The sequence below is a fragment of the Tyto alba genome, unplaced genomic scaffold, assembly GCF_018691265.1.
Source record: "Tyto alba isolate M040663 unplaced genomic scaffold, T.alba_DEE_v4.0 Super-Scaffold_13, whole genome shotgun sequence".
NCBI classification, from domain to species: Eukaryota; Metazoa; Chordata; class Aves; order Strigiformes; family Tytonidae; genus Tyto; species Tyto alba.
The window spans coordinates 45,819,835-45,846,318 of record NW_024881275.1 but is presented as its reverse complement, the minus strand read 5'-3'; the positions used below and the strand labels follow the sequence as shown (position 1 = coordinate 45,846,318).

The 26,484-nt window shown below is 40.9% G+C and overlaps 1 protein-coding gene across 1 annotated transcript in view; it reads right to left on the bottom strand.

The window, feature by feature from the left end:
* Positions 1–26,484, bottom strand: part of KCMF1 (potassium channel modulatory factor 1) — a 66,246-nt gene that overhangs the window by 19,729 nt on the left and 20,033 nt on the right. The window contains exon 2 of the mRNA XM_042787886.1: positions 19,898–20,065. Coding sequence (XP_042643820.1) covers positions 19,898–20,065 — 168 coding nt within the window. The remainder of the gene's footprint in view (positions 1–19,897; positions 20,066–26,484) is intronic.

Sequence of the window (26,484 nt, the reverse complement as noted above, 5' to 3'; positions counted from 1 at the left end):
CCTGCTCCACCATGGTCCCCTTCTCACAGGAGACAGTCCTTCACAAACTTTCTCCAACAAGAGTCCCTCCCTCGAGCCACAGCGTTTCCTTACAGTGCTCTGGCGTGGTTCACTAACTTTCTCCAACTGGATTCCCTCCCACGGCTGCAGCCCTTCCCGAGCTGCTCCAGCGTGGGACTCCCCCGCATGCTGCAATCCTCCCAGCACTGAATTACAGCAGTGGGGCTACCTTTTCCCATGAGACCCCGGCCTTCTTCGGGCACAGACACTTTGATCAACCATGAGAAAACACAGGCCATAAATCAATGTCTGCTCCACCGTAGACCTTCATGGGTGGCAGGGGGGGCCGCCCTGCCGTCTCACCACAGGATACAGGGATGTCTCTGCTCTGGCACACCTCCCCCCTCCTTTCTTCCTCCGTTCCTCCACTGACCTTGGTGTTCATGTGTGAAAGGCACCTGTTTATCCTGCTTATTTAAGTGCCATGTGATCCTGTTTCTGTAAAGGTGGAAAAGAGGCTTAATCTTCTCTCTGCTTCTACACTACATTGACATGACAACATTCTGGGATTCTTGTTACAGGGCCAGACAGACCATGGTTCATTACAATAGTAGAGCCTGCTCATCAGCTTGAACGGTCATGGCACAGGGGTCCCTCTATGTCAGCTCACAGCAGAATGAATATACAGAACACTAACAACATTGCAAGACCAGGAGCAATGTGTGTCCCTCAGACTTGATAGCTTTTTCCCTGCAGCTGGCCATCTTAGTTATTAAGACAACTAGCTTCAGCCTCTATGGGCTAATTATAGATACAGTCCAAATGATGCCACCAGGAAAAAAGAATTTGGACAAGAAAAATAGAGGGAAACCCCAAACGTCCTTGCACAACATCTATCAGGACTGAGATATGAATGCATCTGAGTTACCTAACACAAGAACAATGGGCATTTCCTTGACAGGCTGTCAGGCATTCAGCTGGCATCTTAACAAACAGACATGTGGTATGTCTTAATTCAAAATATCTGTCCTTACCCAATCCCCTATAAATCCATGGGAAGAACCAGTGAAGCTATGAAAAGGAAGGTCTAACTTCCCACATTTAAAGAAGCGCTTGCTGGCCAACACTTAAATATATCATATTCAGCTGAAGATAATACAACCAGATTGGAAGAAGGCTTTTTACAAACTCTTAAATATGCTTGTTTATCACTTTTAGAGTGTCTTCTGAATGGTCAAAACCAAGAACAACAGCAAATTCCCCCATGTGAAAGCTTTTAATACTATCTGTAGTTCTTATCACAGCAAGCTTATGTTTATTCTATATGAGTAGATTAGTACTACAATTACTCTAGCAGGTGACCAGAAAAACTGGGTTTGAGCATTGAGAACTCCGACAGTCCCTATGTACATGTGTTAAGCAACATCATCCTACAGAATGAACCAATTAGGTTTATTTATATGCACAATTAATTTTTGACTTGAATAGCTTCTCTAAAATTTTAGAACACATATTTTCAGGTGTTTCCAAGACTTCCATTCTCTTCTTATTTACATGATAAAGACTTATATGAAAAATAACTTGCTCCGAGTTTGACTTGTTATGGAGACTGTTTCAGATACAACACAGAAGATTTACATGTTCATAGAACTTCCAAGATTTTGGAGCTCCTAACCAGTGCCACTTCAGTATATATTTCACTAAGTACTCCCCTGAAAGCTCCTCCAAGCACCACATTCAGATTCCCATTCTGATGGAGCCAAAAACCTGAGTAGGGGTAAAAAAGTTACCAATATGCTGCAGCATACTCGAATATGACACATTTATATGTCATGGTTTCACATGAGGAAAGCATGAACAAGGTTTACATAGGACTAAGTTCTAAGTCTCTGAATGGAGCAGCCATATAAGCTCTGAAACAGATGTTCTCTCAGAAAAATATATTTGTAAATCAACGATTTCAAAATGGTGGTTGACTAGAACAGATAAATGCAAGATGCTTCAATAAGGATGGATGAAAGAATCCTTGCAAATACATGACGAAAATTCTAATTAAAGCAGCTCATGACACATGTTGTTACAGTATACAGCAAAAAGTAAAGCTTTAAAAGCACTCATTCTGCTGTGTCACTGCACAAAGGAAATATAAAATTCAGTTCTTTTTCAGTGTCCTAAAGATATAACAGAGATGGAACTTAAAGATTCTGGGAACAAAATATGTGAGATGGCCAAACTTTTGAACTGAATAGTTAAGAATTCCACATTTAACTGCATTTAATCTACCCCAAACAGCACATACAAACACTGTATTGTTCTCTGAAACTCAGTAACTCAAAAAGAACTTCTGCAAAAAAATTCTGCATGCCTGTGGGAACAGCAAAAATGTCAGCCACAAACATGTCAAAAGCTATTGGCAGTTTGTTTAGTTGATCCTCTGATTTCCTTCAATCTTTGGTATGATCTTCACGATGACTAAATACCTATTTACTGATTGGAAAACTGAAATTCTCCATCACTGCAAACATACACACATGGAACAAAACCAAGGCAAATTTTCCTTTGAGGACTTTTTCTAGCTGAGCAGACTAATTTCTGGAAAATTTCCACGTCCTGGCTTCTTATATGATCTAGATAAAATAGAAGATGATGACTGAAACTGGGAAGCTAATGAAAGAAAGGAGCAAACCATCTTATTCTTCAGAGTATTTGCACATAAAAGTAACTTCTGCAACTACTATCTAAAAAGAACAAAAAAATCCCTCAAAATTATCAAGCTGTCTAAAAACCTCTACCTATAAAGCCCACTACTTCATGAATGTAAGTATTCTCAAGTAAGGCAAAAGTATCAGCTCCAACTTCCCAGATGAGCAAAGGGCACAAGGCCACAACCAATCTGAAGAATGGTAAACAGCTTAGCATGCAGACAAAAATATATTTTCCTTACTATATGTTGATAGCTCAGTCCAGATTTCAAGAATTCCAGCAGTACACACTGTTCTATCACAGAGGGGAGAGATTTGACAAATACTGTCAAACCCTGTGTTTCTGGTCCTTGCTTTTAGAAAAAATGAAACAAGCCATTTATTAATTTGAAAATAAAAATCTGAGTTCCTTCTAGCCTCCTGATTATACTCTTGCATGTTCTCCCACTCATACCTCCTTCCACATCTTTCTCATGATACACAGCAAACTTAAGACACATACACCAAAGAAATATGCTTTCATCAGAAAAAAAAATATTAAAAAATGCACCTATCTGAAGTGAAATCAGTCACTGGCATATGCAAATGTTTTTCCTTTTGAGGTTTATATGTCCCTTCTCTTTTCCTCCTCAATTTTAATCTTTCTCCACGTTTTACAATCAAAATCTGTCCCCTACCTAATCTGACATACAGGTCACCAGGTAAATTTTCTTTTAAACTATAACATAAAAAGAAAGAGGTTGGTAATTAAGTGTTGTAATGATTTTTTTGTGTCTGATTTTAGTGTTGGAAGTTGCTGAATGAGCATTTCTCTCTTATTTGTTTTCACTAGTATATCAAAAATCCTAAGAATTATGAACAGTCATATTATTGCCTATCAAAGGTTCACTTGATAAGAAAGGTCCTAACAATTAGAGGTAATATGGAAAAAAAATGAAAAGGCCACACCTCCATGGCTGCAGAAACAAGGCAATCCACAATTGGATTACTGTTTTCATTTAGTTTTATTGCTGTTGTGATGCAACGGGCCCATGACCAAAGAATTATCCCTTCTAGCCACAAAGCAATCTTTCAGACAATAGTATTTTGATTCTTTCCAAATACCTTCCTACAAAAAAAGCCGGAGTCCGTAAGTCTTCAAACTCCTCTGGACGTCTAAAGCGCTCTTCAAAGTAGCTAGGAAGACAAAGTTACTTAGTAAAAAAAAGAAAATCAAACTAAATCATATCCCTCTAGGAAAAGATTCAGTATTCACACTTCTTATCCATTAGAGGAAGAATACAAAGGAGTAAAAGAATCAGAATACTGTCTAAACAGGACTCAACAACAGTTTATGAAGCTAGATTTCAAACTCAACTGTGTTTAGACATTACAGCTTTTCCTGGAAAAAAACAAAACCATGACCGAATTTAATGTGAAAACTCAACCAAAAATATGAGCAGTTTCACTTTACCCATTTGTAGCTACAGACTGCTTGTATTTAACATTTAAATCTAACACATTCTTAAACTTGGCAGGAGGTTAGTAATAAGACAGAAGTACAGTAGGATACCTTAGATAAAAATCAATCTTTCAAAGAGATGATTTAGGACTACATTTTATAACAGCTTGTCCTTGCTTTCCGTTAAGACATATTTTTTTACCAAGGGTACAGAGCAGTCAGGAATTTTAGTTTCACATTTCTTCATTTGAGTAATGCAATTTTTGTTATATACATATACATAAAAACATTGCTATTATACAAGTTGTAGTGTATTTGTTTTAATTTTTTTTTTCAAAGTTTGAAGAAACTGAATGGTGGCAGCACACCACATTTTACAAAGTATCTTCCTGTATCACTGATCAAACAGCCACACTACTCAGAACAGTATTACCCCTATGTCATGGTTTAGGCCCAGTCAGCAACCAAAGCACCATGCAGCTGCTTGCTCACTCCTCCACCCCACCACTGCAGTGGGATGAGGAGGAGAATCAAGAGGAAAAAAAAGTAAAACCTCATGGGTTGAGGTAAGGTCAGTTTGACAGAACAACACAAGAAGATAAAAACAACAACACTACTCATAAAATTAACTTATAAGGCAGGTGATGCCCAGTGCAATTGCTCACCACCCAGTACCCCTCGCTCAGCTCCTTTCTGAGCCACGATCACTATCCACCCAGCTCCAGCCAGCTCCTCTAGTTATATGCTAAGCATGACATCAGTATGGTCAACATCCCCTTGGCTAGTTCAGGTCACCTGTCCTGGGTGAGCCCGCTCCCAGCTTCTTGTGAAAACTAACTCTATCCTAGCTGAACCCAGGACATTATCCACCCCTTATTCTACATAATCTACATCGTGCCCAGATCCTATACTTTCCAACTATTTAACACCACCTTTTCTCTGTCCTTGAGATACGCACACAAAGATACCACTGCTTCAGTCTATAGACCTTCCCTCTAACGTGTCAGTTGAGTTCATTTAATCCGTGACTTTGGGGCTCCATTTATTGTAACAGTCTTTCAAGGCAGGAGAGATGGTGCATGCTGCATCTGGAGCTCGTGGCTGGTGTATTTGGTGCAGCCTTATACCCACAGTCTGTGGGTTGGAGATGCTGATCTTCATGAAGCTGCTGGGGACCAGCTGCTGAAGCCAGTTCAAGTTCCATTACTGCTGCACTTTGCTTGGTTTCATCAAAGTCCATCCTTCATTGATTTGGGTGATTCTTACTGTAATATCATTTATATGGCACACAGCAACTGCAGTAATGATGACATACAGTGGTAGGACTATTTTGCAATTAATATCATACAATTTAATTCACTGGCTATTCTCAACCAAATCAAATCCCCTTGAGGTACACATTAAAGTTCCCCATTCTCCTGCATCACCCACCAAGTGCACCCAGGTCCTTGAGCCAAAACAATCCTGCAAATTGGTCTGTCTTTGCCTGAGACAGGACTAACCAAGACTGTCTTCCCTAACATATGCTTCATGTGCACTGTGGGAACTTTATCCCCTTCTACAGTACATGGGCAGGGCCAGCTCAACTGGTGTGTCCTCTACCATTAACTAACCAGGCAGCTTTTGCTAAACATGTATTCCAGTGTCTGAAGGTCCCACCCCACGTTGCGCTCAGTGTAGTTTTTAACAGTCTATTTTATGTTTAAATTTTCCCAGAGGCTGGTGCATGATAAGAGGATGTGATATACACTCAATACCATGCTCTCATACCCAGGTGTCTATTAGGTTGTTGTGGAAATGAGTCCTATTGTCTGACTCAATTCTTTCTGGAGTGCCATGTCGCCATAAGACTTGTCTTTCAAGGTCCAGGATAGTATTCCAGGCAGTGGCATCGGATATACCTCCAGCCATCCAGTAGTTGCTTCCACCATTGTAAGCACATGGCACTTGCCATGTTGAGTTTGTGGGAGTATGACAATCAATCCGCCAGGCCTCCCCATATTTGTATTTCATCCATTGTCTTCCATACCACAGGGGATTTAATCACTTCACTTGATTCATTGTAGCACGTTTTGCATTCATGGATAACCTGTGCAATAGCGTCCACAGTCAAGTTCACCCCTTGATCCTGAGCCCATCTACATGTTGCACCTCTTCCTTTATGGCCTGAGGTATCATGGGCCTACCAAGTTACAAATAATTCACTCTTATGTTGACAGTCCAAATCCACCTGAGCCACTTGAATCTTACCAGCCTGATCCACCTGATGGTTGTTTCTATGTTCTTCAGTGGTCCGACTCTTAGGTACGTGGGCATCTATATGACATACTTTTACAGCCAGATTCTCTAGCCAGGCAGCAATATTTTGCAGCAATGCAGAAGCCCAGGTGGGTTTGCCTCTGCACTGCCAGTTGCCCTCCTTTCATTGCTGCAACCAGCCTCCACGGGGCACTTGCCACCATCCATGAGTCAGTACAGAGATAGAGCATTGGCCATTTTTCTCGCTCAGCAAAATCTAAAGCCAGCTGGGTAGCTTTCACTTCCTCAAAATGGCTTGATTCACCTTCTTCAGAAGCTACTGCAACATATTGTATAGGACTCCATACAACAGCCTTCCACCTCCAATGCCTCCTGTGTGAGCTGACACAGGAACAACCACTAAACCACAGATGGAACGGAAAGAGCAAATTCATCCTCATTACCTTGTGCCCAGGGGATTTCCACAGCAACACCTGGGAAGAGGTACGCAAGCATGGACTTGGGCACCACAGAGCTCAGTCCCTGCTAGCCAGAAAGAGAAGAAAACAGATCTCAAACCTGTTGCTTTCACCTGTACATATCAGGGATTTTTGCAGGCATACTTTTCCACTATGCTTTCATCTTTCCCACAGCAGGGCAGAAATCTCAAGGATGTTCGATAGGGTATCTCTGAGTCTCTCACAGGCCTGTGTTGTCTAAACAGACCTCTCAAGCACACAAAACTAAACAACAATTACTGTGATACATGTGGTTTTTTGGAACCCCAGGTGCAAGTCACTTGAGCATGTTTACAATCCTCCCTGCCAATCTTCTGTTGTATTCCCACACTTCCTACAATGCAACAGGACCCATCAGTGAATAAGGCATATTGCTTCTCATTTTCTGGTAGTTTATTATGCGATTGGGCTTCTTCAGCACACATCACCTCCTTCTCTGATGATACTTCAAAATCTTTGGCTTCTGGCCACTCCGTGATTAGTTCCAGAATTCCTGGGCAACTGGGGTTTGCCTACTGAAGTCTGCTGTGTAATCCATGTGACCCACTTACTCAACGTGGCATCAGTTGCATGGTGTGTAGAGGGGACCCTCCCTTTGAACATCCAGCCCAGCACCAGCAGTCAGGGTGCCAGGAAGAGCTGTGCTTTAATACTGTGATAAATAACAGGATTTTGCTTTTGCTAAAAGTAATTAAAGAATTACTTTTACTGAGTTAAGATAAAGGTGTTACTAGATTAGTTTTGTTGAAATTATAAAAGTTAAGCAAGCCTCTTTTGATCACAAATTAGGTATATGGTTGGGCATTGTGTGGAACAGGGGAAGCAAGAGGATGGGGGGTGGGGTGGTCTGTGGTTAGGTGTCATGTAAGGGGAACCTGGATGGGAGGGGCCGGGGAAGAATGGAAGCCAGGAGAAAAGGAAGCGGAGAGCTCCTGATGAAGAGGAACCCGGACTTTGCCACCCACCGCGGGCAGTGGAAAAGTACTGAGAGAGAGCGACAGCCTCGGAGAAACAAAGAAAAAGGTGCTGCGCAGATGTAAAGAGAAGAAAACCTACCGTTTTTGCTTAACCAATGAAATCTCCTGGTTGCTCTATAAAAATAAGCCCCTGCTGGGGCAGGGTGTGCAACATTACGCCCAGCACTATATTCTTTGCTCCACTGACTTTGTCCCTGAATAAAACATTTTTTGGATATCCATGAGCTTGTTTCTCACAGTACCAACCACTTCTAAAACAGCTTGAACCCCTTCATATGCTGCCAATATCCCCTTTTTCAGCTGCAGTGTAGCAGGCCTCTGATTCTCTATATCCCCAACTCCAAAATCCTACGGGTTGGCCTCAGGTCTCCCATGGTGCTCTGCCAGAGGCTTCAGACAGGGCCATTTTCCCCGGCTGTGGTGCAGAGCACATTTTTAACAACTTGTCCTGCCTGGGCCGGCCTGAGTGCTACTGCATGAACAATCCCCCATTTCATCATTTCAAAGGTTTGTTGTTGCTCTTGGCCCCATTTGAAATATTTTTTCTTATGAGTCACTTGATAGAGAGGGCTTAAAATCAGACTGTAGCTCAGGATATGCATTTTCCAAAACCCACAACACCTAGAAAAGCTTGTGTTTCCTTTTTACTAGCTGATGGAGACACAGCTTCTATCTTGTTGATCATATCCACTAGGATCTGATGACGCCCATCTTGCCATTATATTCCTAAAAACTGCATCTTCTGTGCGGGTCCCTTGACTTGACTTTATTTTATGGCAAAACCAGCCTTCAGAAGGATTTGAACTATTTTCTTTGCTCTCTCAAAAACTTCCTCTGTATTTCCCCATACTATGATGTCATCAATGTACTGCAGGTATTCTGGAACTTCACCCTGTTACAGTGCAGTCTGGATCAGCCCATGGCAAATGGTGGGGCTGTGTTCTCACCCCTGTGGCAGTTGATTCCAAGTGTAATGGACACCTGTCCAAGTGAAAGCAAACTGCAGCCCGCACTGCTGACAAAGGGATTGAGAAAAACGCGTTGGTGATATCAATTACGCCATACCACTTGGCTGCTTTTGACTCTAGTTCGTACTGAAGCTCTAGCATGTCTGGTACAGCAGCACTCGGAGGCACTGTGACTTCATTCAGGCCACAATAGTTTACCGTCAGTCTCCATTAGATTTTCACACTGGCCATATGGAACTATTAAAGGGTGAGCGAGTTTTGCTCATCACCCCTTGGCTCTCCAGTTGACAAATCTGCTTATGGATGGGAATCAAAGCATCTCAAATGTCAATATATATACAGACCCCAGATATGCTTTTGTGATTGTTCATATTCATGACACTATTTGGAAAGAATGAGGACTTCCATCTGCTAGTGGTACACCTATAAAGTATGGAGCAGTGATTTTAAAACTTGCCAGGAACAGTACAGAAGCCAAAGGAAGTTGCCATGATACACTGTAAATCACATTAGAAAGGAAATTTGGATGTAATCTGAAGAAATTGGAGGGCAGATAAAGCTGCAAAAGGAGTAGCACTTGGTAGTATTTGTGCTCTAATTCCATCTAGGGTAATACAATTAGAGCCTCCAAAGTATAAAGAAAAGGAAGATAAAATTGGCCAAGTTCCTAAAATGTGAAAAGGACAATGGAGGGTGGTGGATTACCCCAAAAAGACAATGTGCAGTGACTCCTAAAATCATAAAAAAGTTAGTAACTAAAATCCATGGAGAAATCCATATGGGAGCAGAAGCAATGGTTGAACCAGTAAAACATTATGCAATAGGACTCAAAATGTTACTCACTGCCAAAAGTATGAGCAAAGAATGTGAAATTTGTCTTGGGGACAACCCAAAGATACAGGCCTGATCCCCTCTAAGAGAGGTAGGAGAAGGCATAACTCCTGGTGAGTACTGGCAAATAGATTTTTCAGAATTGCCAAGGTGGAACCAATACTGATATGTATTGGTAATGGTGGATACCTTCTCTGGATGGCTTGAAGCCTTCCTGTGTTGGACCAACAATGTAAAAGAGATAATAAAGCATTTAGTAAAATAAATTATTCTAAGGTTTGGGGTTCCTTTAGGAATGTCTTCTGACAGAGGTCCAAACTTTATAGCTGAGATTGTCAAGAATATAAGCAAAACACTACAGGGATCAGGTGGAACTTATCTGCTGGAGACCACAATCCAGTGCACAGGTAGAAATAATGAATCAAACACTAAAATAGACAAATTTCTAAATTATGCCAGGAAGCCAAATTAAAATGGGTTGAAGCTTTGCCACTTGTCCTGCTGAGAATTAGAGTGACTCCCAGAACTAGGGAAAGGATATAATTTTTTTTAAATTCTGTATGGCAAACCTTATAATGTCAATCTGACAGAGAGGCCTGAACAAATGCATATAGTAGGGGAAAAGGTATTATATTTTATCTTTAAACAAGGTATTGAATTTCATCCACAAATACATACTTTTAAAAGCACCTGTAGCTCTTGATTTACCAGTACACTCTTTCTGTCTTGGAGATCAGGTTTACCTACAGACATGGGAAGACAAACCCCATAAAAAGAAATGGAAAGGACGCTATCAGCTGTTGCTAACCACAAATGCTGATGTGAAACTCAGAGGAGTGAAACCCTGGAACCAGTTACATTTAAAACAGAAGACATCTCCTAGACTGTGGACTTTGGTACCTAAGGGACCACTGGAATTAACTTTAAAACACAATTGCACCTGAAATATTGCTGAATCATTTACTCATCTAGACTGAATACAAGGAATATTTCTATTTTGTATCCTTATAATTGAGGGGGGAATAATTGTATTAACCTATTTGTACAAAGAATTTAACTTGTGCTAAGACTGCTCAGAATGGAGATCAAAGTCTTATTGAGTTTATTAGTGCTTTCATTAGATAGTATTGAGCTTCAATTCTTGATGCCAAAATGGGATAGAGATCGAGCATTTGGGAACTTTTAGCCCACGAAGTAACCAATACATCTTCCTACTGTATATCACAGAAAACTCGGTAGAAGGAATGTATAGTTCCTGCTCAAAATTCTCAAAAACTGTTGTAATTAGCCCAAAAGAGAAAGTATCCCCTCTTTCTTTCCCACAGATTGGGTGCAATTACTAATAAATTCAGAGAGAAAGTGCCAGAGCTATGGGAATGACAACAATGCTGCATATGAATACCAGTTTAACCTCATGACCAGTGATGTAATCATATCGTAAGTCAACTTTACCAGTAAAGCAAAATGATAGTCCTGATCCCTCTCCCAGAGGTGATAAACATTATCATAAGGAGTACATAGTGGATACAGGGATCTACATAACCCCACCATGTGAACAAATGAACTACCACTGTGCTCAGCAACTATCTCAGTAAGAAATGCATATAACAGATTTGTCTAAACATGCTCTGGTCGGATTTTTTGCTGTTATCTCAGCAATTCAGGCCCCATGGTGGGTGCCAAAAAATGATTGTCATGGTTTAGGCCCAGCTGGCAACAAAAGTACCACAGCCGCTCACCCACTCCTCCACCACACACCCCCCCCATGGTGGCAAGGGGAAGGAAATCAGGAGAAAAAAGTAAAACCTCATGGGTTAAGAAAAGGACAGATTAATAGAACACCCCAGGACAATAAAACTGTAACAACAATAATATTAATAAAGCAAATATATAAAATGAGTGATGCACAATGCAATTGCTCACCACCTGGTACATCTTGCTCAGGCCCTTTCTGAGCCACAATCACCCTCCCCATCCAGCCCCAACCAGCTCTTCTAGTTACATACAGAGCATGATCCCAGCATGCTGTTGGCTAGTTCGGGTCACGGGTCCTGGCTGTGCCCCCCTTCCAGATTCTTGTGAAAATTAACTCTATGTTGTGGTTTGAGCCCAGAGGCCAGGTGAACACCACAAAGCCACTCACTCCCCCCTTCCCCCCTGCACTGGGAAGAAGAAAATAAAGTAAAAGGCTTGGGAAACGAGATAAGGATTGGGTGGAGTGGTTCACCCATTATGGTCACAGACAAAAAACAGACTCATTAGGGGAAGAAAAAACAACATCACTAATTCAAACACTAACAATAACACTTGACAGAGTGAGAAACTCCACCACATCCCCAAAACACCTTTCCACGACCCTTCCCTTGTTCCTGGGCTCAGCACTGCTCCCAAACTCTCTACCTCCTCCCCACCAGTGGCACAGGGGCAGGGAATGGGGGGTGCAGTCAGTCCGCCACTCTTTCTGCCACACATTCTTCTCCTGCTCCATGTGGTTCCTCTCTCATGGGAGACAGTCCTCCACAAATTTTCTCCAGTATGAGCTCTTCCAACAGGCTACAGCCATTCCCGAGCTGCCCCAGCATGGGTCACACCCACATGTTGCAGTCCTCCCAGCACTGAACTACAACAGCTGGGCTGCTTCTTCCCTCAAAGTCCCAGTCTTCTTCAGGGGCAACTGCTTGTTCAGATGGCTCCACAGGCTGCAGGTCAGCCTCTGCTTCATTGTGGATCTCCATGGGTGTCAGGGGGGTGACCCCTGTCATCTCATCACAGGATACAGGGAGGGGGTCTCTGCTGTAGCACACCTCTCTCCCTTCTTCCTCCTTCCTTCCACTGACCCCCCGTTATTTGCATAGGTGTCCTTCTCATGTAACTCCTCTTCACAAGTCCCAATACCCTCTCAGGTTCTTCTTCTTAAATATGTTATCATAGAAGTGCAGACACCATCACTAATTGGCTCGACCCTAGCCAGAGGTGGGTCTGACTTGGGAGCCAGGGCAGCTTTTGAGAAGCTTCTCACAGGAGGCCACCACTGTAGTCCATTCCCTCACTACCAAAAACCCCATCACACAAACCCAGCATCCCCAATCCTAGCTGAACCCAGAACACCTTGAAACTAGTTAGTTCTGTTTTGCTGCAGATTTTCTGAACAAAAAACATTCTAAAACCTGATAGATTTGCTGTTACAAACTTAAAGAAATAATGCTCACCTACCTTCTACTTATAAATATCTGCATAAAGGAACAGGCCAACAGCAATCTTACAAAAATCAACCCAGCCCTACACTGGTCAGACAGACCTGGGCAGCAATGCTGGCAGGGCCAGGGAGCAGCTCTACGGAATGGTGCTGGGTGCAGGAGAGGTAGCAAGCTGAGCAGGGTCCAGCCATGTGCCTAGAGCAGTATGAGTAAGGGTGATCCTCTCAGCTCAGTATCTGTCAGCCTCATGCAGACACTGCACCTCATTTGGGGCCCCCTAGTACAAGGGAGACATTAAATTGAAGGGAGTTCAGCAGAAGGCCATTAAGATGGCAGGGCTGGAGCACTTGCCCAGCAAGGAGTGGGTGCAGGGCCAGCACTGGTTCAGCCTGGAACAGACAACTTTGGGTCACCTATCAGCCACCCTCATACCTATAGAAATAGGATCAAGGAGGTGCAGCCAGGCTCTTCACAGTGCTGCAGTACAGGAGGACAATATAATAGAAGGAAAAACATTTTCCCCATGTAGACAGGCAGTGGAAAAGGATATCCAAACAGCTCCTGTGCTATCTCCATTCCTGGAGGTTTTTCAAGACCCACGTAAGCAAAGACCTGACTAACCTGGTCTGACCTCACAGTGTGGAGCAGGTTGGACCAGAGACCTCCAGAGCTCTCTTCCAACCCATATTATCTTATGATTGACCCTATGAAACAAAGAAACACAGTGATATAGCTGTCATATTCATCTAGACTCTAATATTCTGTTAATCACCAATGTTCTCCTGTTCTACAGACTGGAAGGATCTACTCTCAATGGGTGGGATCTCCACACCCCTCACTTGGATCTCTCCCCTTTCACTACAAAGGCAGTGCAAGAGCCACATTTGCTAGGGTAACATGACAGCTTGATTGTTCATTCTTTCCAGACAGAGCATCAACCTTTCAGCAAGTTTCCTGTTTCAACCTTTCAGCAAGTTTCCAGTACCGCTACGTTTAGCAAGAAAAACCAGCACATCCTCCATTTCTCTTCATGTAGTTTCACCAGCGACCAATCTCAGTATTCAGTCTCACAGCCAGATAGCACTGGGCTAACTGCTTCAGTGTGAGAAACACACTGCTTGGGCTAACTATGATCACATGGCAGTTACTCAGGTATTTGTCCAGCAGCAGCTGGGTGTTTTGTTTCACCAGCAGGCATCACAGCCTTGAGCTGGCCAATACATCTTAGATACCTTGACCAGCCTCAAAACAGACCTCACACCCCCTCTTGCCCACAGACATACATCTAAGGTCTCACCATCTGGCCATGATCTATACTGAAGCTGCACCCAGCTCTCCTCCTGCATTGGATGGGTTTCCTGCATGAACCCCAGAGCTGACTTCTTGCGCTTTCTTTGCCTGGAAATGTCAGTGGGAACCACTCCCGTTACCAACCCTGCCCTTTACACCCTGTCAGTGAGGACAGTGATCCTGCCTGTGCTGTGGTCACCTTTAGCTGCTGGTTTGTTACTCCTTGTGGAGCAGCTCTGGTCTTGCTGCTCCTGAACAGTAAGAAACACATGCTAAAGCCATGAATGAACACAGATGCTAATGAAGATGAGATTGGATTTGCAGCCTGTCTGCCAACAGTGAGCCGTGCCAAAACAGCAGTTGCTGTTCAAAGGCAGGGCCAACCAGCTGGGAAGCAGCTCTACTGAAAAGGACTGGGAGATTCCAGTGGACACAGCAAGCCAGACATGAACCAGCTGTGTGTCCTGTACCACTGAAGTCAAACCATGACCTGGGCTAAATCTGTAAGAGAACAGACATCAAATCAAGGGATGTGATTATCCCACATTATTTGGCACTTGTTAGGCAACACCAGTAACACAGGGTTCAGTTTTGGTCTCTCCAATTCAAGATAGATATTGAACCAAAATGGAGATGGTCTAGGGTTGACCAGAAGTGGTGAAACATACCTTGACAAAAATATTCAAGACTTGCCTTAATGGGATAGCCCACTTTATGTCCCTGCTTCCAACAGAAGGTTGGACCAGATGATCTCCAGTCCCCTCACAAACAAACTAAACTATTCGATGCTGCTCTGACATAGCAAGATATACAATTACCACACAGATCTTGTTCTAGGGGTTGGAGAAAAGCACAATTAAAAAAAATCCCCAAAGTCTCAAGCTGAATTCTGGTGAAACCAGTCAGACCTCACACTACACTTTATCAAGGAAAGCATTATTCAAGCAGCTCCCTTTGCTTAAGACAAGCACAAAAGGAGGCAGGATCTTCTGCCACATAAGCACCTGAGCTGACAAGTGAAGGTACACTTGTTCTGTACTTTGATAAAGTAACACAATATGATTTTGGCAGACAATTCTACCAACAGTTTGTATGACTTTCTTTGCCAGTATAAGTCCTTTAAAATGGTTGGCGTAATGTGCAAGCCATATGCTTAAAATCATAAAGCATTCTAACAGCTTAGGATTGTTTTTCAGGAAAAAAAACTGGGAAATTTGCTCTGAACTTCTCCATTATTCTGACAAATTGTCCTACAAAAAGCACAAAAGTACAATGACTGCCTGGTAAGCACATTCTTGTCTTTACACAGGCCTGCAATTCTACTCTTTGACCCTTCAGAAATAAACTAATTGGATTTGTGCTTTAATGCCAGTTGTTGTTATATATGAGACTTTGTATTTTATTTTAAGCTCTGTCCCTGTTTGTTACTGCAGCATGTCACTCTTGGGGTGTGTGTTAAAGCATTTTTTCCAGTGTCTCTTGTAGGCACTGAAGAACAATAGCACTGCCATTGTTCTGGGTCCCACCTTGCTTCAAAATTAATATTAGGTCATATACTGACTCCTTAAAAGGCAAATATGCCAGTTGGATGGTACGACAGTGAATATATGTGTAGCTAGAAATCACTAGGGCTTTTTATTTGTTTTCAGTGTTGTTATAATAGTCTGAGTCTCAGGAAGGGGGGAAGAAAAAAAATATCAAAAAACATCAAGATGACAACAAAAAGCTCCTTCAGAGCACCTGAAGGAGTCTATCTTCTTGCCATACACTCCACAACACTATTACAGTACCTAGGAAGCCTAAAAACTGATCAGAATTTTCATCAAGGTAAACAAATGTGTGCTGGGTTTCTCTGTGTGTGGCACGGGTTTCTGGTAGAGGGGAAGGAGGCTACAGCAGTGGCCCCGTGTGAGAAACTTCTCAAACCTCCCCCCAAGTTGGACCCGACCGGCCAAAGGCAAGCCAATTATCGATGGTGGCTGTGCCTCTGCGATAACATATTTAAGAAGAGGAACGTGGGAGGAGGAGGGGAAGTTGTGAAAGAAACACATATGTGAACACCCAAGTCATCAGAAGAAAGGAAGAGGAAGGCAGAGAGGTGCACCGCAGCAGAGATGCCACTGCAGTCCATGGTGAGAGGGCAGGCTGTCACCCTGCAGCCCATGGAGGTCCACAGTGGAACAGATGCCCACCTGCAGCCCATGGAGGACTCCATGACAGAGCTGGATGCTGTGCCTGAAGAAGGCTAGGCACTCTGTAGGAAGTCCCTACTGTTGTAGTTCAGCACTGGGAGGACTGCAACACGTGGGAGGAGCACACACTGGAGAAGCTTGGGAAGAGTTCCAGTCTGTGAGAAGGACCCAAGTCAGAGAAAGTTCATGTAGGCATATCTCCTGTAAGAGGGAACCCACACCGGATCAGGGGAAGAATGCAAGAAGACCCCCCTCCCACGGAGGAAGGAGCAGTGGGATTGACTCCATTCCCTGCCCCCCTGTGCCACTAGTGGAGAGCAGGCAGAGAAATCAAGAGCAAAACTAAGCCCGAGAAGAAGGGAGGGATAGGGAGAAGGTGTTTTTAAGATGTTGTAATACTTCTCACTGTCTTACTGTTTGTCAGTGTTGTTGTTGTCAGTGTTTGAATTAAATTGACGCTCTTTTTCTTCCCTTAGTGAGTCTGAGTCTACCTTTTGCCTGTGACCATAATGTGTGAGTGATCCCTCCCTATCCTTATCTCAATTCCTGAGTCTTTTGTTGTAATTTTCTCCTTCCCATTCCTGAGGGGGAACGAATGAACAAGTGGCTGCAGAGTGCTCAGTTGCTCTCTGGGCTCAAGCCAGGACAGTATATTAACTTTATGTTGAAACAACACCAGACACATAGGATCATTCCCGTGATGAACTGTCCACCACAAACCTAAACTTGCTCACAGCTTTAGGCACAGAATATGTAAGCAAATTCCACTGTTATCTGCACATAGATTGTGCTGGTCAGAATGGCGATAGAAACTAGAGGTACAGGGCCATTTTCATCAGCTGCAGGTGGACCTGGAGCAAACGACTCACTGATCCCCATGCACATTTTTAAAATCAGAAAAATGACATTGACATCCTCTGAAGTGCTTTTGCAATGGAAGGATCCCACACTCTGCTTCCTTCTCCTTAGTAAGATACACTTATTTTACCAGCTGTTTGCTTTCCTTTCCACCATCAGTAAAATCTGTAAGTTTACTCCTATTAGAAACAGTTTTCATACCTTTGAATCAAACCTGATTACAGACATTAGTATTGAAGGTTGTCAGTGGCCAGGTAAACTACAATTCACACACCTACCTATACTAACAGCCTTTAATTCTGTGTTTCTGCTGAAGTTTTCCTCACTTAGGAAGACTCCCTACTCATACTGTCATACATTAGAAAACATTCTCCTTTCATTTGAATTCCCACATCACTAGGAAATGACTGAAGACTTCATTATTTCTATGCCATTCAGTCTTACATTGCCAGTCTTCCCCTTGAGATTTTCTTTTAACCCATTAATACCTGCTTCCTTGATGATTTTTAATATTCATTAGTACAACTATCCTGACAACTCTGAAACAAGTCATTCTACTAGTTCTACCACTCATTACTGATTTTCCAATTAAACTTAACATTCATTAGATCCTAATGGATGCTCCTCAGTCACAGGATCTCCTTGGCTACACAAGGCCCTTTGACAAGTTACTACAGCTTCTCTAAGCATCAGTACAATACTATGAAGGCACACTATGTCTTACATTCTACAGGGAACTGTAAAATAAAAGCATTTGAAGAACAATGTCACAGGCCTTCCTGAGCCTTAAGGACTATGTTATTTATAAATATTGCCTAATTAATTCTCTAGTGTATAAGCTTACAAGGCCACTAGTACTCAGCTGTCACCAACCCCTTTGCTATGGTTCATGATCTGGTGGTTATGTATTATTTCCTGTTCTTGTTCTACAGTGTTAATCAAACCAGGAGTCTTGCTGAAGAGCTGAGCTGCAGTATTGTTTATCTTAACACTGGTTCTGTAGGAGCACTGCTTGGACATCAAGCCATATGAAATTTCTAGAGCTTATTCTCTTATTTAAAGAAGTCACAGTGGCATAAACACTAAGCAAGGCAGTAGCCCTTGGAATCCTACTACCCATCTCAATACTGCACTGTGAACCTCCCTCCTCATTACCATCTGTACACTTCATGTAGACTTTAACAGTAAAAAATAACCCCACCGTGCCCCCACAACATACACAAATAAAATGCATCAAACCAAAATATATGTTTATCAAAGACTTTCAAAAGAGAGATATCCAAGATGCAAGAAGCATTCTCAAGTTCTGATGACAGGCAGCTCTTAGGAGAATATTGTTTATAACAATTTTCCTCATTGTAGTATGTTGAAAGCTTTGGCATTTAATGTTAGCTTAAGGCTTCATAGCAAGCATGTTTCAGTCCTCCTAACTATTACAAGCATTTAATGTTTACAGCAATGCTGTCCTTTTAGCACACGTGTAACATCCAAGAATAACTGTTGCTAAGGGGCTAAGTTTGAACTGAGCATCTCAAATAGTGACCAGAATTCAAAACTAACATATCGTGCACAGAGAATTTTACCTCATTAGTGAGACAAAAAAAAGAAGCCCAAGAAGAAACATACACACACTAAAATGGTAGCATGCATTTTTAATAATGCACTGAATTATCTCCTTCCAAACCCTGGATTCCCAGGGCCTGGATTTTTGAAGTCATGACCAGACAAGAAAATGAAAGGCATCTTCATTCAAAGGCTGTTTTGAGAAACCAACTGCATGTGTATATTCATAGCTATTCTCTAATCTTTAAAGCAATAAAGAAGTAGATTTTACTCCTGTTTTAGTCAAAAAGTTAAAGTAGTAATTTAAAATTCTTAAGACTTCAGTTTTTAAGAATTCATTGTATTTAAAGAACTCAAAACGTAGAGTACAGCAAGAATTGCTAAAAAAAAAATATTAAAATGCTAGCTCCATGGGCTTAACAAAAACAAAATTTGTATCTACCATCAGCAACATCCTAGAGCAGTGATTTGTCACAGAAGTATCTTGTAAGTTACAACCTGTCACAAATATGATGCAATAGAAGCAAACAGCAGGATAGAAGACAAGAACAATTATTTTTTAAGTATTGGCATGGCTTTACATTTAGAAGTAATTCTTACATTACTAGATCTTCAAAGGACTTCCAAGACTAAGATTAGTGGCAAGGACTAGCATTTTTATACTCAGTATAGCTCATCAATGCTCCTGCTGTACTTAGAGTCCCACATAAGCCACCAGTGAACAATATTCCTAAAAAATCTCACCAGAATTTTTCTGCTTGTACACTGTGGCACTTACATAAAGTATACTGGGGCGAGAAGGTTGCCACATCGTCTGAACTGAAAGTTAATTAGAACTAGTCATTGGTATTAACTATATTTATTAGTTTGATAACCTGCTGTTATCAGATCAGAATAAAAGAGATTTAAAAATTTATATGCACCAATTAAAAAGAAACATAAATCAGTTCTTCTATGCTGAAATCAGTGAAAACATGCCTGTTTCCTATAAGACAAGAACCTGCTCTTATTATCAGTGTACTAACAGGGGGAGCGACTAATCAAGTACAAACTTGAAAATTCATATTATATTTGTAAACACAAAATATCAATAAATTACTAGAGTTTGAAATGACCACTTACCAAAATCTACTCTTGTTAGTATGCACTGCATTGGATGATCAGTTGTATGCCTTGTCGTTGTTGCACCACTTTCATAACAAGTTGCACACAGGTCGTAATCGTAGCAAATTAAACACTTATATCGGCGACCTCTAAAATTTCCTTTTAAACATGCATCACAGCTGACACCTGTAAACAAAAAAAAACAATTGCTTTAAAACAGCAATAAATACATTTTTTTTGAGGCAGATTTGTTGCTATTGCCTCTCATAAAGGAGCCAGCCGTCTCTGACACGTGCAGCTGACAAGACTCAATCTTTAAGTGTATTTATATATTTAAAAGACACCGTCCTCCCGAAATCAGAATCTTGAATTCTTGGAGTAAAATAAGGCAAAGATAAGCACCTGAAATAATAATAGGTTAAATTATAAAATCTTCAGATACACATTCCTACAGGCACCTTTACTTGGTATTACTGACAGCTATTTTGACTGTTCAGTTTGGAATCTTGAGGCAAACTTAAAAGGCAAACTGTATGAAAAAACAACAATAAGCAAACAAACCACTGGCAAAAATCTACCTTTTCGGCCTTTACCTTCACACTTCCTAATACTTTAATTCTGAAGAACGCCATAACCATCCCTGACATTATGCACGGAGTAGAAATCAGGACCTTTTTCCATTTTAAATAACAGAAAAAAAGTTAAGGTGTTTTTTGAATTTAGGATGCATCAGTTCACCCCATTTCCTTCTCATGCTCGATCTTTGCACTGTAAGGTAGTCACACAGCCTAGGTCACAAAAAGGCTTTACAGCTTCCAAAGGTTTTAATTCTTCTCTGTGTGGCTTCAGTTCTCTCTTGGTTACTTGGTTAAGTGCCGAACTGTCATCACCTTGCAATCTGTCAAATCTAACACAAACCTCCTTCAATTGCAGCAGCAAACCAAGGGCCTCCAGGAAAGAAACTAGCGTATACAGTTAAGGCAGGATTTTGATCACCATCCTCTTTCAGCATCAGCTAAGACACGTTCTTCATAGCTTGGTACAAGCACACACAACTTTAGAGAAATAAAAATGCTAGAATAAAAAAGCTACATTACCACCTACCTGTTTTTTAAGCCCAAGTGCTAGAGTACTGGTCTTAATTATAGAAATTTTTCTGCACTTTCAGTCGTGCTACTCTACCCTGTAGCATCTGAACAGCAGCTTTACCACACAACGCAGGAATGCAACATCAAGCAATTTCTTTTAGATCTCTGCTACTTGTTCAAACAATTGCATCATCACATTTAGATGAACAGTGGACAGTTATAACTTTTTCCTTTAGTTTCTTTACCTAGAGGGATAGCTTAAGGCATTATCTAGTTGTTTCTAATGTCTAACCACCATGCTTATACAAATACTGAGTCTACTTCTTTAGTTGCCTCATTCAGTATCTACTTTGAAAGCATCACTCTACATGGAATAGTGTATCAGAATAAAATATTTCAAGAATCTTCATTAATAGCCTCAAAAAAACACATTTTGAGGATGGCCCTGTTACCATCTTCAAAGTTGCTCCTTTTTGAAATCTTTCTCACTTGACATGCTCGTCTCTGAAGTTTCATCCATTAACTCTGAAGAATCTGTAACAGTATTTGATGTTTTGGATGCTGAGTGACCTACCTTCTGAGAACACTTGTTTGTTAACTCTGTAGAATGAATTTAGTTGCTTCAGTTTGTTTGTTTTTCCCATATAGAGATCTACAAAATTTTATCTATGCAGCAACCTATCTCCCCGACAATGCATGCTATACACAAAACATCAGTTATTGGCAACACTGCTTGTCTTTTTGTTGCTTACTAAACCTTCTAGAAAATAGCTGATCAGCAAGTTAGACATCACAAATAAGCAGACTAGTTTAACCTAGAGACTATGCCAGACACTAACAGCTTTCCAGCTGAAGTAGTAAGCCATGGTTCTCCAGTAGGTTCTATTTTCCGTACTTTTTTCCTTTAAGCTCAGAACAGCTGATTTAATGCAGATGTAAGCCTCTTTGCAACAGTCAATCTCCTCCTGTCACATGTTCTCTCATATGGTCCTACTTGCAGACAGCCATGTTTTTAATAAGTTTTTTCATTTACACATTTTCTTCATGCCAATGCTTCTCCATATCATTCCAAACTGCAGACCCATACACTTTGTGATGTTACCTTTGTAGAAATTCAGCCATAAACATAAATCACAACATAAGGTTTGCATTTAAAACTTACGAACATTCCCAGTGGAAATGTAGAACAGCATCTTCAGACAAATTAATTTGGGGTTTTATGATCAACTACCAGAAAGTCGACAACTGGATTCAAACAGAAAAGCTAATATTAGCGTAACACATCACTGAGGCTGGTGAAGCCAGACCAAGAGAATAACAAAGTTAGAGACAGCATGCTTTCTACATCTCAAGGTTAGGATTTTGCCACAACTACCACATCCTCCCCTTCAAGAAACAGGCTGACAGCAGGGAATGTACTGTGCTACTTTTATATCCTTTTGTGTAGCAGAGAATGAAAACCACAAAAGGGAAAATAAGTAAATTAAAAGCCTCAGTTTGGGAGCTAAACCTATGCTTATATCCCCAGACCTCCCCCTGAATCCAGTAGTACCTATTTTCCAGAAGTTACATCACATATTCTTCCCTTTTTACAACAGTCTCACCAAAGTAAGGTGTGTTACAGTTCTTCCTGTTCTTCAAGTCTATTACTTGGCTGCCAAAACCTCACCCATTATCTAACCTGGGATCTGGAAATTGAAATACCCAGGCAAATAGTCTCTTCCCACCCCATTCTTTCCATTATAGTAAACACTTACTTCCGTATCAAAGTTTTGATTTTGTTTTAAAATTTTCTTTACTTAAATCTTTACATCAACTGAAATTTCAAAAGTTCCTTTATTTTCCCTGCAAACCCCAAACTCTCAAAGATAACATTTCTGTCAGCACAACATGTCTTCCACTAGATGCCTATCCAATGTTTCCCTGTATTTACCTTACATTTGCAAATACAGCAGTTATGTTGCAGATTCAATGTCAGATTAAACTGGATGCATCCATAATAATCACATATTTTGAGAAGAAAACATGGTCTGAAGGGGTATACTTTGAAACAGGGAACAAAAGCAAACAATCAACTGAAGAGACTGAACAATGTGTAACAAGGATTTAGATTCTCAGCATACATTTCTGATTTGCACAAAAAGCCAGTGACTTCTTTTAAAAGAATCCTTGAATGAAATCCTACTAAACGCAAAGGAATTGTTATTCAATTAGAACTTCTGATTCACCTTTTGCAAAACAATGATTTTGAACGATCAGAGTAATACTCGTTTTATTTACAGATTACATGTTCATTATAGAGGTGGCCTTCTCATATTTTCTTCTATTTTGTTATTGCTATACAAGTACCCACATATACTGCATAACATCACATCTAAGTAAAACCTTGCTGCTCACTGTCAGTGTTGTTTTTTTTTTTTTTCAATGCAACACTGTTCCACTAGAGGGTAGCATTGCGCTAAAACCCTAAGGAGTTTTGGTTCACTTTACCTTTAATTATCAAACTTCAAGGTTTGAAAGTTTCTTCAGCATTATTCCCTCACAGTATCGACAGTCTCAGTCTTTCCAGCTTCACATTTTGAGTGAAATAAGTCAGGAGATACCTATCAATGCCATTAATAAAGTATGTTTTACCCCTTCAACATAAAAGTCTTGCTACTTTTATGTCAAGTCATCCCACAGCTTCATGTAAATCCAGGCCAATGACTTCAGGGAAGATACTACGCAAGCATCTTATATGTACAGTGATATATACGTGTTCATTATATGTATTTTACATGTTCAGTGGTATATATATGTTCAGGATGTATATATTGAACAGTGATGTTTACAAAAAAAAACCAAAAACAACCCCAAAATCACCCCCTTCTCAATACCTTTCATACTTTGATCCTGATAGCCAAATATAATTTGCTCTTACAAGAAATTAACTACAGAAACTTCTCCTGGACTTAACCAAGACCACAGGGAGCACATATTCTGATTTCATAACAAAGAGAGTAAAGGTGGACAGACATGTGGTTCAGATACTACATACATCAGGATTACTTTGTCTTTACAATTACAAGCAAAGCTAAGGTATAACATCAGTTAAAGTGCCTTTAATGTCCCAAGCCATTACTGCCTTGGATAGACAAGCATTTGTAACGGAGCAAATGTGTTTTTCCCCACTTGGCCTCCTCAGATAGTATGGGCAATCAGAGTAATATTAAAAACCCAATAATCTGGCCCAGGTAAAAATGACCTGAGAATCTGTGGAGAACTCAGCAGGTCTTTTTTCCTATGAAGAACATATGGTCAAAGATAAGCTATATAGAGACACTGGAGTATGTTCCTGCCTCAAATGATGTAAACTGCTAAACTTTATTAAGACTTTAGATGTAGCACTTAATTTTTACAAGTTTCAGAGGAATTGTCATCCACTAATGTCGTGGTTTGAGCCTCAAACCCAGGACAACTAATCACTAGAAAACATTTAAAACCCAATGAAGCCTGCATCTGAACTATTTGAAAAATGATGACAGCAACATTTAGTGTCTGAAAGAAGTATTTAATCCTTGTGCTACATCTGATAATTAAACTCTCATTTTAGCAACACATTGGAAGTTCCAGCATTTAACATTCCTGTCAGCCGCTAAATGTCCAAAACCCAACCTTAAAATCTGTAATTCAGGTACTGTTTTTAATTCATCAGTGCTCAGAGTGAGGATGACTGGATTTCTTTAATGACCAACATAAAAACAGAATTAACCTATCAGTGATTTCTTCTCCAGAATGAAAGGGCCAGTACCTTACTGGAAGTACTGAACAGGTTCACCCTTCTCAGACTGGCAGAAGTATATACAAGAGTACCACTGAATTTCAAGGGGACTGGAGAAACTTTAAGGTTTCTACCTTTCAAAAACCCCAATTTAAGCATGCAGGTGAAAATTTAAAAGTTGTGCTGCTGCTTTTGTGGTATACAAGGTTGCAACCTGTATGATGCATTTTATTTTTATATTCTGAAGATCATACGTAACACTACTTTTAATATGAATCTGATATATGTCAGTGTAAGATGCTCTTTCATTTGGTTTTGCTGTTTGTTTTTTTTTTTGTTTGGTTGGTTTTTTTAATAAATTCGCTTGACATTGACAATCTACATGCCATGACAACCTCAGGCCTTAAAGCAAGACATTCTACTTAAGTGGTTCAGCTGTTTCTAAGACTGAAGATAGGAAAATATATGTCATTTGATAACATAAAAAAAGACAAATGTTTCTTACTTAGCCTCATCTCTTAATGCAGATTGCTACCTAATTTGAGAGGTTAATTTCTAGGAACAGAAATGTTGGTTTTGTGAAAATTTCACCAGAAATTCAGACAAACCATAGAAATTTGATTTCTGTCTCTTTTTTCTCATGTTTACTAAAGCAGGTGTTGAAAACAAACATCATGGAGACCTACTACACAGAGCACACTCCATCACCCTTGCAGCTCCAAGTGCTGAACAGACAATTCACACACCATATCCCTGAAGCCGCTAAAAATGTTCCATCCCCTCACACATCCTGTATGCAACAGGGCTGAACATGCAGTATCTTCTATAGCAGAGTGGAAGAAGCAGCAACCATACTACTGTGTCTGTAAAAAGTATTAGTAGGATTGAAGCTGCAGGCAGAGATGATGTTGACTTGGGATCGGAAAGGGAGGAAATCAGGGCTATGTTAGACCAGTAAGGCAAAAAAGGCTTTTGTTTTCTGAACAGTACTCCTCCTTCCCCTCCAGAGTCTGGAGTGGAAACAGACCCCTCAATCTTGTCATCTCCCTGTTGTCAACAAGTTTCATGAAATCCACTTGCACAGTGTCTGGTATGTGTTTAGAGCTGGTTTAAAAAGAAAGAATCAAGCAGTACAGCTGGCCCAGCAAGTTCCAGCCTTGGTTCTAACACATGAGCATCAGTCAGACTGCTACCAAGAGGAGTTTTTCCATTTTTGCTTTTGCATCCCAAGTTGTGGAAGTTAAACACAGAACAGTTATAGCCATCTAGGGCATCAGGAACAAGTAATGAGTAAGCACTGCAAAACACACCCAGAACTATGCAGGAATCATGCAGGAGAGAGAGAGAGAGAGGGAAAGAGAGAGAGAGAAAGAGAAGGATGGCTCACCACAGCAACAGCCACCTGCCTTGCCCATCAAACTGTCCTTCCCTCTGGAATTCCTCAGTTCATTCACTTGTCATGCTGTCCAATTCTGACAACACAACAAGAACCTCACACATTTAACCACCTAATATCTGTATTTCAGCTGTGCAACAGAATACATGTGTCTATTTAATCCCCAGAGCAATCCTGTGCCCCAATGCAGTCAGGGTGGAGACACAAACCAGTATCTGGCCTGGCAATTAAACTTACCTTACATCCTATGTGTAAAGGATGAAATAAAGTGGTGCTAGTTAGCTTCACTGTTCTGCTTCCAAACTAGAACTTGTAACCTTTTTAAATCAGTCCAGCCATTTCTATTTCATTACACAGATTA